The sequence below is a fragment of the Mandrillus leucophaeus genome, unplaced genomic scaffold (assembly GCF_000951045.1).
Source record: "Mandrillus leucophaeus isolate KB7577 unplaced genomic scaffold, Mleu.le_1.0 Scaffold2, whole genome shotgun sequence".
Taxonomy (NCBI): domain Eukaryota; kingdom Metazoa; phylum Chordata; class Mammalia; order Primates; family Cercopithecidae; genus Mandrillus; species Mandrillus leucophaeus.
In genome coordinates this window covers 3,516,039-3,527,229 of record NW_012102031.1, presented here as the reverse complement: position 1 = coordinate 3,527,229, position 11,191 = coordinate 3,516,039, and the positions used below count along the sequence as shown (strand labels likewise).

Genomic DNA, 11,191 nt, shown 5'->3' with positions numbered 1-11,191 from the left:
GCCAGGATGGTCTCGATCTCCTGACCTCGTGATCCGCCCGTCTCGGCCTCCCAAAGTGCTGGGATTACAGGCTTGAGCCACCGCGCCTGGCCCTTTTCCTTTTTTTTGAGACAGAATCTCACTCTTGTCACCCAGGCTAGAGTGCAGTGGCATGATCTCAGTTCACTGCAATCTCCGGCTCCTGGGTTCAAGCAATTCTCCTGCCTCAGTCTCCCCAGTAGCTGGGATTACAGGCTTGCACTGCCATGCCTGGCTAATTTTTGTGTGTTTTTAACAGAGACAGAGTTGGGGTTTCACCAGGTTGGCTATGCTGGTCTCGAATTTCTGACGTCAAATGGTCTGCCCACCTCAGCCTCCCAAAGTGCTGGGATTACAGGCATGAGCCCCTGCACCCAGCCAATACAAATTTTATTTTCCTTGAAATTGGACTGTGGTTCTCCCAGTTATTCCAGGTTGCTCTAGTTCTGCACGGTGGTCCTGGGAGTGCCCCTGTGAACAAGGCACAGTTCTCAGGTAGGAGGCCAGATTTGGGGCAAGCTTTCCGGGAGAGGCAGGGAATTGCACCTGGGCCTTGCGTCAAATCGCACCTGGGGCTTAAAAAATACGGATGCTCAGTAGGTACCCTAGGGAGATTTGGGAAATTCAGAAATTGCGTTTGGGCCGGAGCTGGGGCCAGAGCCTGGACCGCTGTGTGAGTGTGTTTAAAGCTCTGCAGTGATTATGCTGAACAGCCTGGTTTGAGATCCTGTGGGGTGGAATGGGCATTGCAGACAGGTAGGGGTGCTGGGACCAGGGTGCCGTTGGGGTATATGAGAGGGCCATCAGCCAATCCTGGGGAGGGTCATCCTGAAGGAAGACCTCCTGGAGGTGATGACTCCTGAGCCAGAGAGTCCCGAAGGACCCAGGGAATTGCTAGGGAAGAAGAAGGGGGGTGTTCATGTGGAGGCAAAGAGCAGGGGATGGACAGGGCTGCAGGCATTCAAGACTGGGAGGGAAGGATGTGGCAGGGGAGATGGGAGAGGACTCTGGGGGTGGCATGAGGATGTCTTATAAACCAGCTCATAAACTCTGACTTAAAAGCCAGTCTCAGTTACTCTCCCTGGCACTTGGAGGTCCCAGTGCCAGAAGAGTGACTGAGACTAGCTTGTAAGTTGGAGTTTCTCCAGGCTGGGTCTTAGATCACCTGAAAGCATCACCCATGGGGAGCGGCTTGTGCTGCAGATGTCCTGGGCCCTGCCCAGATCAGTCATTCTGAGGATGGGGCCTGCAGCCTGCAGTGTTGGTAACCAGTGCTCAAGGGATTCCTTTCTGGTGTGCTTTTGGAGCCAGTGCAGTAAGAGGTGGGGTCCCCAGAGTTTCCTGCCAAGAGTCTGCGACGTTTGTGTGTTTCACTAGGTTTCATAACAGCTCACTCCTGGAGGCCATTGCTGTGCCTTACATTTAGGAATGCTGGAGTCTTTCAGTTTTCCTGGGGAACCAGTTTGTAAATAAGCCATAAAACAGCAAACCCTTCTGCAGGTGTCTGTTCATACAAACATTATTGTTTTTCAGAAGGAAGTGGAACCCTCTGTGTAGGGCTGCGGGCCTGCTAGTTTTTTGTTGCAGAAGCAGTAGGTGGGGTGGGGTCTACCCTGCAGACGCGGTGGCACCTCACGGCTTCCTGGTGTCCTTCCCCAGGAGCAGCAGCCAAGCTGGACAGATGACCTGCCACTCTGCCACCTCTCTGGGGTTGGCTCAGCCTCCAACCGCAGCTACTCTGCTGATGGCAAGGGCACTGAGAGCCACCCGCCAGAGGACAGCTGGCTCAAGTTCAGGTGTGTGTGCCAGCGTTTCTGTGTTGGGCCCAGGGAGTTGGTTGGTTTGCAAACAAGGAAAGACACCGACCTTGCAGCTTTCTCGTATGGGCTTGCCAGTGACATGTGGCCGGTGAGAGGCGGCCTCTGCTGCTGTCCTTTACACTGCTGGGCCTGCTCTGATGGGGTAGCATGAGCATGGGGAGGGGGGTATCCCAGAAGGTCATAGCCAGACTGAAATGATGGCCAAAGCAGGGGACCCAAGAGGGCCCCTGAAGCTGCAGCTGCTGTAGCTTTAGCCTCCCCCAATTCCCTTCCCTTTCTCCCTCCACCTCCATGAGACCCTGGCCTCAGGCCTCCCTCTGCCCTCTCCCTCTTCCAGGAGTGAGAACAACTGCTTCCTGTATGGGGTCTTCAACGGCTACGATGGCAACCGGGTGACCAACTTTGTGGCCCAGCGGCTGTCCGCAGAGCTCCTCCTGGGCCAGCTGAATGCCGAGCACGCCGAGGCCGACGTGCGGCGCGTGCTGCTGCAGGTAATGGTGCCGGGGCTGGCAGTGACCCAGCCACATCATGTCCCCCACCCCAGGGCTTGGGCCCTGCACCACTAGCATGTTGCCAGGGTTGGTGTGAAGATCCCGCTGGCCCCTTCACCCCGGTAGAGGAACAGCTCCCAGCGAAGGCCGCCCCCCAACCCAACAGGAGTCCAGGACCAGCCAGTGAGCAGCAGGCCTTCAATGGCTGGCAGGGGTGGTACTGCTGGAGACGGAGGGCATTTAGGGATGTGAGCTTGGAGAGAGGTGTGAGGTGGGAACAGGGCAAGGCCTGGTAGAAATGGGGTCATTTAGAGCTACCCCTTTCTTTCCTGTGTGGTCAGGTGCTCAGCCTCCAGGTGCAGGTGGCATCCCTGGGCGTTCAGGAAAGACCTTGCCTCCCGCTTCTGAGGGGCTGCTGCCCTCGTTGTCTGGTTCCACGTTTCTGCTTGTGCTGTTGGGAGCTTTCCTCCCGGCATCTCCTTTCAGGAGCATGTCTCAGGCCCATGTTAGATGAGAGGGTGGGCTTCTGTTCCCGGAGAACAGTGGTGCCAGCCTTTTCCTGCCCTTCACAGCCTCAGGCTCCATTGCCAGTGATTCTCAGCAGATCTCACACTGGGGAGAAGGTGTCAGTGTCACTAGTGTCCTGGGCCCAGCAGGGTTTGACAGAAGGCTCCCAGGAAGAAGTTGTAGTAATCATATGAGCTGTCATAGGCCTGGCAATTTCTCTGAGCAGGTGCCTTGCTGAGTGCCAGGGTGTACTGTCTTACCTCAGCCCCGGAACAACACTTAACCTCCATTGTGTGAGAGTGAGGGGGCCAGAGGTCACACCAGCCGGGCCTATGCCAAGCCTTTGCTCTTAGCTTCCGCACTGTCTCCTGCCCCAGCCCTCTGCAGTGCCGCCTCTGCAGGGCGCACACCCGTGCAGGGCTGAAGGGCTTTGTCAAAGACAGTGATCTCCAGGAAGCAGCTGGTGCCTTGCAGTGCTGGGCCAGAGGCAGGACTGTCACGTGGAAAGCCCCATCACACGAGGACCTGCAGTGAATACAGCGAACCTGTTGCTATTATGAATAGAGGGCATTTTAGCACCAGTGACAGTGGTGTTTTGAACCAGCCTTTGCCCTGTCCTGTGTCCCTCTAGGCCTTCGATGTGGTAGAGAGGAGCTTCCTGGAGTCCATTGATGATGCCTTGGCTGAGAAGGCAAGCCTCCAGTCGCAACTGCCAGAGGTAATTTCCCCAGCTGACACCCAGGGGAGTCAAGTCCAGGCCCAGCTTTGCAGGGAGTGTGGACTCATCTACTTTGTCTTGACATTACTGGGCCAGAGCAGCAGGAGTTAGGGAGGGAGCAGTTCCTGATGGGGGACCCTGGTGGGTGGCCACAGGTGAGAGACCTCGCTGCCCTGCTGTGGGCAGCTGCACGTTAAAGCTCAGCAGTGGCTGGGCAGTGGTGGGCATGAGAAAGGGCTTTTCCCAGTCGTTTAACCTGAATGGGTCCCCACCCTTGTCACCCACCTGCTCACATCGCCCACTGCCACCTGGAGCGCTGACCTCCGTGCTGTGAGTTAGGTCATCTCCGGCTTTCCTGGAAGAACCTCGCCCTGGAACTGCAGCACAGGCTTCATCCTGGCTGTGCCGTGGACCATCTGTCTGTCTGTCCTCCGGGCCCTCGGATCTTTGCTCTTAAGAACAGAGAGGGAGAGGCTGGGAGGATGGTCCAGAGTTCCGTCCCGCCTTGACCCTCTGCTGACGGTTGTAGGGGGTGCCCCAGCACCAGCTGCCTCCTCAGTATCAGAAGATCCTTGAGAGACTCAAGACGCTGGAGAGGGAAATTTCGGGAGGGGCCATGGCCGTTGTGGCGGTCCTTCTCAACAATAAGCTCTACGTCGCCAATGTCGGTGAGCCCCCTCCTGTCCCAGGGCGGGGAGGGCTGGGGAGAGGTCAGCCACAGGGGCTGGTGCGTTATTGGACAATCTGCTTTCCAGAGACTTCACGCACTTTAAAGCCAGGGTTTCCTGAAACCGTTTGGGTATGTCCCTCTCCACAGTGATGCCTCAGTCCCAGCTGGAAGGGAGAAGGGACGGGATGGGAGGCAGGCGTCCTGGCCTTTAGTCCCTATTCTGCTTCTTAACTCGTTCTGGGCGAGTCGGGGCCGCTGCTTCTGGAAGAGGTTACCTGGCCATGACAAACCAACCAGCATTCCCATGAACAGCTGTGAGATGGGGCTAGGTGACAGGGGCATTGGGGTTTGTGAGAAGCCAGACAGGTAGGTGCAGGTTACAGTAGAAAGAACTCTGTGGAGACCCCTCTGATGATACTGCCTTTTTTTTAATACTCTAGTGGAAAATTTTCCACAATATCGAACAATAGAGTGACTGATATTTAATGAACATTCATGTGCCCATCGCCAACCCCAGCAGTTATCAACTGTGGCCAGCCACCTTTTACCTGTGGCCTTTTGTCCCCACGTTCGCTATTTTGAAGCAAACACCAGACACTGTCATGTTACCTGTAAATATTTCAGTCTGTATCTCTAGAGAAGAGTTCTGTTTTATAAGATCATAATCCTGTGATTACACTGAAAAAGTTAAACCCAATTCCTTTGTATCATCAACTGTCCCTAACTGGTGACTCACCCCTTTGGTCTGAGCCTGTTTTGCCCATTTCAGGTATTTCCACGTGTGAGATGCCTGCCTTTTCCCTCCCTGCCTTCCCAGTATGTCCTATTTCTCTCTGTGCGTGGTCTTTGCTTAGCTGTTCACATTCCGCCACAGGTACAAACCGTGCACTTTTATGTAAATCGACAGTGGATGGGTTGCAGGTGACACAGCTGAACGTGGACCACACCACAGAGAACGAGGATGAGCTCTTCCGCCTTTCGCAGCTGGGTAAGTGGGGAGAATACCTGGCCGAGGGGTGAGTGGGAGCGGAAGCTGATCCCTGTGGGCTCACCCTTCACCTGCCTTTGGTAGAGAGGCGTGTGGTAGAGGGGCTGCAACCTTGGGCTCCCTGGCCAGTCTGCCTGGGGTTCAATCCCAGCTCTGCTGCTTACTGGTTGGTGATTGGAACTTACTTAAGTTTTCTGTGCCTCCGTTCCCCCCGACCCCGTGTAATAAGGATAATAGTTACCTGCCCCGGGATGCTAGGAGGATTCAGAGTTAGTGCATGTGAAACTCTTCCTGGAGTGCCTGGCACACAGGAGGCATTTACTGTTATTGATGGAGACTGAAAGAGGCCGAAGAAGTCCAGGGAGCCCAGCTGCTGCCAAGCTGTCCTTCCCTTCCCAGTGAGCTCCAGGCAGATGTGGGGCACACGGGACGGGCAGGGAGATGGCAGGCAAGCTGCTCCGTGCTGGGTGGTGCCTGGAGGAGGGGCTCTGAGTGAGGCATGTTGTGATGGGCGTGGGGACTGAGGACACCAGGGACTTCTGGGTCAGCTGCTCTCCCAAGCGTCCTGGTGTTGTCTTCATTTCCTATTCAGTGGGTCCTTATTGCCTTCTTCCCATGGCTGTGTCTCTGTCCCCTTCTTTTTGTTCCTCTTTGTGAACAAGAAGCAGGATTATTGCATTGTTTCCCTCCATAGGCTTGGACGCCGGGAAGATCAAGCAGGTGGGGATCATCTGTGGGCAGGAGAGCACCCGGCGGATCGGGGATTACAAGGTCAAATATGGCTACACGGACATTGACCTTCTCAGGTAGGTGCCAGCCCAGCTGTCCCTTGTGCTTGAAAGAACAGAAGGTACTAGGAAGGCCAAGATGGGAGGATTGATTGTGCCGGGAGGTCGAGGCTACAGTGAAGCATGATCATGCCACTGCACTCCAGCCTGGGCAACAGAGCAAGACCCTGTCTCAAAAAAAAAAAAAAGGGTCCAGAAGGCCTGGGGCAGACGCAGACTATAGACCCCAGTAACAGACGTACAGTCAAAGTAGTTCAGAGCCCAAGCAGACCCTTTCTTCCTCCCAGAGAGGTTGGTTTGGGGCAGGTTAGGCCCAGCAGGCCAGGAGTTGGGTACTGTAGAGACGAGGGGTGGAGTTGAGGAGCTGGGGCAAAGCTGAGGCAACTAGTGCCACAAGGAAGGCAGGCGAAGCCAGAGTTGGCATGGGATGGACGGACCAGGCCTGTTGGTCCGTGCCGCCCACGGCTGCAGCAGAGGTGTAAGATGAATTGTGTATTTCCCTCTGAGGACACGTCCTCTGGGTGTCATCCCAGTACTCATGGCAGCACAATGGGCAGTCATCATCATGAGGCTGAGCCCGTGCAGAGCTCTGGGCGTAACTAACTTCTTTTATGTATTTCCTACTCAGGCTCCTTGAGGCAGTCACTGCCATCACCCTAGAGCCATTTTCTTTTTTTTTTTTTTTTTTTTTTGAGACGGAGTCTCGCTCTGTCGCCCAGGCTGGAGTGCAGTGGCGCTATCTCGGCTCACTGCAAGCTCCGCCTCCCGGGTTCACGCCATTCTCCTGCCTCAGCCTCCCGAGTAGCTGGGACTACAGGCGCCCACAACCGCGCCTGGCTAATTTTTTGTATTTTTAGTAGAGACGGGGTTTCACCGTGGTCTCGATCTCCTGACCTTGTGATCCGCCCGCCTCGGCTTCCCAAAGTGCTGGGATTACAGGCGTGAGCCACCGCGCCTGGCCCCTAGAGCCATTTTCATAAGAGGAAACTGAGGCATGGAGTTACCAGACAGCCCACCCTGGTCATGGGGTTGAACTCAGGCAGCCTGAATTTGGAATATGTGTCCTTAACCACCCGGTAACCTGTATGTGAAGTGTTGGTTGGGGAGATAGGCACGTCCACTTGCATGATGCAATCACGGCATTTAATGTCATGGCTGTTCCCAAAGCCAGAGTTCCCATCAGCAGAGGCCAGTCCTCATGGCCTAGGAAGTGCACGTTAGAACTCCTTGCCCTCATGCAGTCTAGGCAGTTGAGTTTCGAATGTTTGTCCCTAATTTGTGGGGTCCTGTTTCCTTTATTGGAAAGTACATCCATTGTATAAAACACTTCAGACAGTGCTGGGGTCTGTACAGGGAAAGGAAGTCTTCCTACCCCAAGCTCCAGAACTCGCTGCCTCACCCCCTCGCCAGAAACTACTAGTTTCTTGTGTGTCCTGCTCCAAAATTTGGCCACATGCACGTATACACACACGGTGTCTGTGTGTGTGTGTGTGTGTGATGTGGGCCAAGGAGCCCGCATCCTTTTCAGAACACCCAGGTGCTGGTGTGTCCTGCCCCTCCCAGGTGCTGGTGTGTCCTGTCCCTCCTTCTTTTCCTTTTTTTTAAACCCTAAGGTATAATTGACATACACAAAGCTGTGCGTATTTCATGCATACAACTTGATGAGTTTGGAGATACGTTTACACACCCCTCACTGCTATCGTTAAAGGTGCCCATCTCTTCATTCTGCTCACCTGCAGTTAGGCTGGTGTCATTCTGTGTAATGACAGCTCTCAGGACCCAGCCTTGGTTGATGGACCCTCAGGAAGTTCTTAGACTCCGCCCTTCTGGATGGTGTTGCCAGCACCTCCTCATGTGCTTACCTCCATGTGCACACACGTGTGCTGGCATGTAGTGACTCTGACCCCAGTCACTGAAGGATCCCTTTACACATAGAGAGTATCTCGGGTCTCAGCCACCTGTTTTGGAAAAGCCCAAATGATAGCAAGAGGCGTGGGCTCCCAGGGATAACCCCTCCCTCTTGCTCTCCCACGCCCTGCCCTGCCACCACCAGGCCCTGTGAACAGGATGTATGGAACAGGCCAGAGTCGGGCATTCAACCTTTGTCATCCTGACCTTAGCTGCCTGCCAGTTTTTATGGCCCTCCAAGCTTTATTTTAGCAGCTGCTATAAGAAGATGGGTCTATTTTTCTGACCTTCTCTTTCTCTCTTTTCCTCTTGTCAGGTTGTGTGTTTTATTTTACATTCTGGGCGTAGATTCCTTCCCTCAGCAGAATCAGCATCCACCTGGGTGCTGTTCCAAGCAAAACTCTTCCTTCCACTCTCTCCCCATAGCGCCGCCAAGTCCAAACCAATCATCGCAGAGCCAGAAATCCACGGGGCACAGCCACTGGATGGGGTGACGGGCTTCCTGGTGCTGATGTCAGAGGGGCTGTACAAGGCCCTAGAGGCAGCCCATGGGCCTGGGCAGGCCAACCAGGTGAGTTGGGTCCAGCCAAGCCCACAGCTGGCGAGCGTGGCTGGCTTGCACGGCGATGTGCTCACCCTGCCTTCTAGAGCTGTGATTCTCAGAGGCCGTCACCAGACATCTGTGGGTTCAAAGCTGGGGGAAGGAGAATCCCAGAGCTCTAAAAACACCCATCCCACTCAAAAACTTGACTCATTTTAGGCTTGAAGCAGTGTTAGTCCCCAGAACCTGAGCAAGGCCTGAAGGGACGAGGGGGAGATGGATGTGAATTGCCATGGGCACAGCATTACTGTGGGACGGCCAGGAAGGGGCCAGGGCCAGGAAGAGAGCACAGAAAGGGATGTGGCCTGCTGCACAGAGCTGTGGCTGCAGAGTCCCTCCCACACTCATCACTTCCTGCCAAGGGTCTGGCGGCTTTACTGCCCTCCCTGAGTGGCAGACGATTTACGGTTTGCTTCTCATTTCTTTTTTGTTTGTTTGTTTGTTTTTTGAGACAAGAGTCTCACTGTCGCCCAGGCTGGAGTACCGTGGCACGATCTCGGCTCACTGCAATCCCTGCCTCCGGGTTCAAGCAGTTCTCTGCCTCAGCCTCCCGAGTAGCTGGGACTACAGGCGTCTGCCCCCACGCCCGGCTCATTTTTGTTTTTGTTTTTGTTTTGAGACGGAATCTCGCTCTGTTGCCCAGGCTGGAGTGCAGTGGTGCAATTTTGGCTTACTGTAAGCTCCGCCTCCTGAGTTCACGCGTTCTCTTGCCTCAGCCTCCCGAGTAGCTGGGACTACAGGCGCCCGCCACCACGCCTGGCTAATTTTTTTGTATTTTTAGTAGAGATGGGGTTTCACCATGTTAGCCAGGATGGTCTCGATCTCCTTACCTCATGATCTACCCACCTCAGCCTCCTGAAGTTCTGGGATTAACAGACGTGAGCCACTGCGCCTGGCCAATTTTTGTATTTTTAGTAGAAATGGTTTCGCCATGTTGGCCAGGCTGGTCTCAAACTCCTGACCTCATGATCCACCCACCTTGGCTTCTCAGAGTGCTAGGATTACAGGCATGAGCCACTACACCTGGCAGTTCACTTCTCGTTTCTACAGTGGGGATGGTAACATCTACCTTTGTGAGATCGCAGTGAGGTTAGGCGTGGTAAACATAGGCCCTCAGCTGGGGGGCTGCTTATTTTTCTTACACCTTGGAGTCTCCAAAGTGTGACTTCAAGACAGTCATGTTAGGGATGATCTCAAAGGAAAACTGCCTTTCCCTGACCTCCTTGGGTTGCTGACTGGCTAAGATAAGTTCAGTTTGTGTTCCTCCTCCTGTCTGTGATTCTTGTAGGGAAAATAACCTTTTCTGCTTTGACTTTTTTTTTTTAAGACTCGCCGTGTCACCCAGACTGGAGTGCAGTGGCGTGACCACGGCTCACTGCACCCTCAACCTTCTGAGTTGAACCGATCCTCCAGCCTTAGCCTCCTGAGTAGCTGGATCTATAGGTGTGTACCACCACACCTGGCTAATTTTGGTTGTTTTTTGTTTTGTGTTGTTTTGTTTTTTTGGTAGAGACAGGGTCTCACTGTATTGCCCAGGTTAATCTCAAACTCCTGGTCTCAAGCGATCCTCCTACCTTGGCCTCCCAGGATGCTGGGGTTATAGGCATGAGCCACTGTGCCCAGCCTGCTTTGTCATTTTTAATTAAAAGTCATGTATTGACCGGGCACGGTGGCTCATGCCTGTAATCCTAGCACTTTGGGAAGCCGAGGCAGGTGGATCACTTGAGGTCAGGAGTTCGAGACCAGCCTGGCCAACATGGTGAAACCCCATCTCTACTAAAAATACAAAAATTAGCCGGGCATGGTGGCAGGCGCTTGTAATCCCAGCCACTTGGGAGACTGAGGCAGGAGCATCACTTAAACCTGGGAGACGGAGGTAGCAGTGAGCCGAGATTGTGCCATTGCACTCCAGCCTGGGCAACAGAGCAAGACTCCTTCTCAATCAATCAATCAATATCATGAGGAAAAAGTCTTCTTTAAAATGTGTAAATTTTTATTTCCATAGCTTTTGAGGTACCAGTATTTTTTGTTATAGGGATGAATTATGTAGTGGTGAATTCTGAGATTTTAGTGCACCAGTTATTCAAGTAATGTACACTGTAACTAATGTATGGTGTTTTATCCCTAGCACCCCTGCCACCCTCCCACCTTGAGTCTCTAAAGTTCCATTGTATCACTCTGTATGCCTGTGCATACTCATCATTTAGCTCCCACTTATAAGTGAGAACATACAGTTTGTGGTTTTCCACTCCTGTGTTACTTAGAATAATGGCCTTCATCTCCATCCAAGTTCCTGCAAAAGACATTCTTTCTTTCCTTTTACTGGCTAAGTAGTATTCCATAGTTTATAAATACATTTTCTTTATCTGCTCATTAGTCAGTGGCCACTTAGGCTGGTTCCACATCTTTGCAATTGTGAATTGTGTTGTTATAAACATATGTGTGCAAGTATCTTTTTCATATAATGACTTATTTTCCTTTGGGTAGATGCCCAGTAGTGGATTGCTGGATTGAATGCAGATTTACTTCGAAAAAGTCTCAAGTGCCTAACTATCCCCCGGTCCCGGTCCCTGTGTTCTGATTTCTTTTTTTTTTGAGATGGAGTGTTGCTCTGTTGGCCAAGCTGGAGCGCAGTGGTGCAATCTCGGCTCACTGTAACCTCCGCCTCCTAGGTTCAAGTGA

General features: G+C 53.3%; 1 protein-coding gene across 1 annotated transcript in view; it reads left to right on the top strand.

The window, feature by feature from the left end:
* TAB1 (TGF-beta activated kinase 1/MAP3K7 binding protein 1) overlaps positions 1-11,191 on the top strand; it is a 46,106-nt gene that overhangs the window by 27,270 nt on the left and 7,645 nt on the right. Inside the window, exons 2-8 of the mRNA XM_011978830.1 lie at positions 1,678-1,814; positions 2,176-2,329; positions 3,468-3,554; positions 4,084-4,222; positions 5,099-5,212; positions 5,907-6,018; positions 8,335-8,479. Coding sequence (XP_011834220.1) covers positions 1,678-1,814; positions 2,176-2,329; positions 3,468-3,554; positions 4,084-4,222; positions 5,099-5,212; positions 5,907-6,018; positions 8,335-8,479 — 888 coding nt within the window. The remainder of the gene's footprint in view (positions 1-1,677; positions 1,815-2,175; positions 2,330-3,467; positions 3,555-4,083; positions 4,223-5,098; positions 5,213-5,906; positions 6,019-8,334; positions 8,480-11,191) is intronic.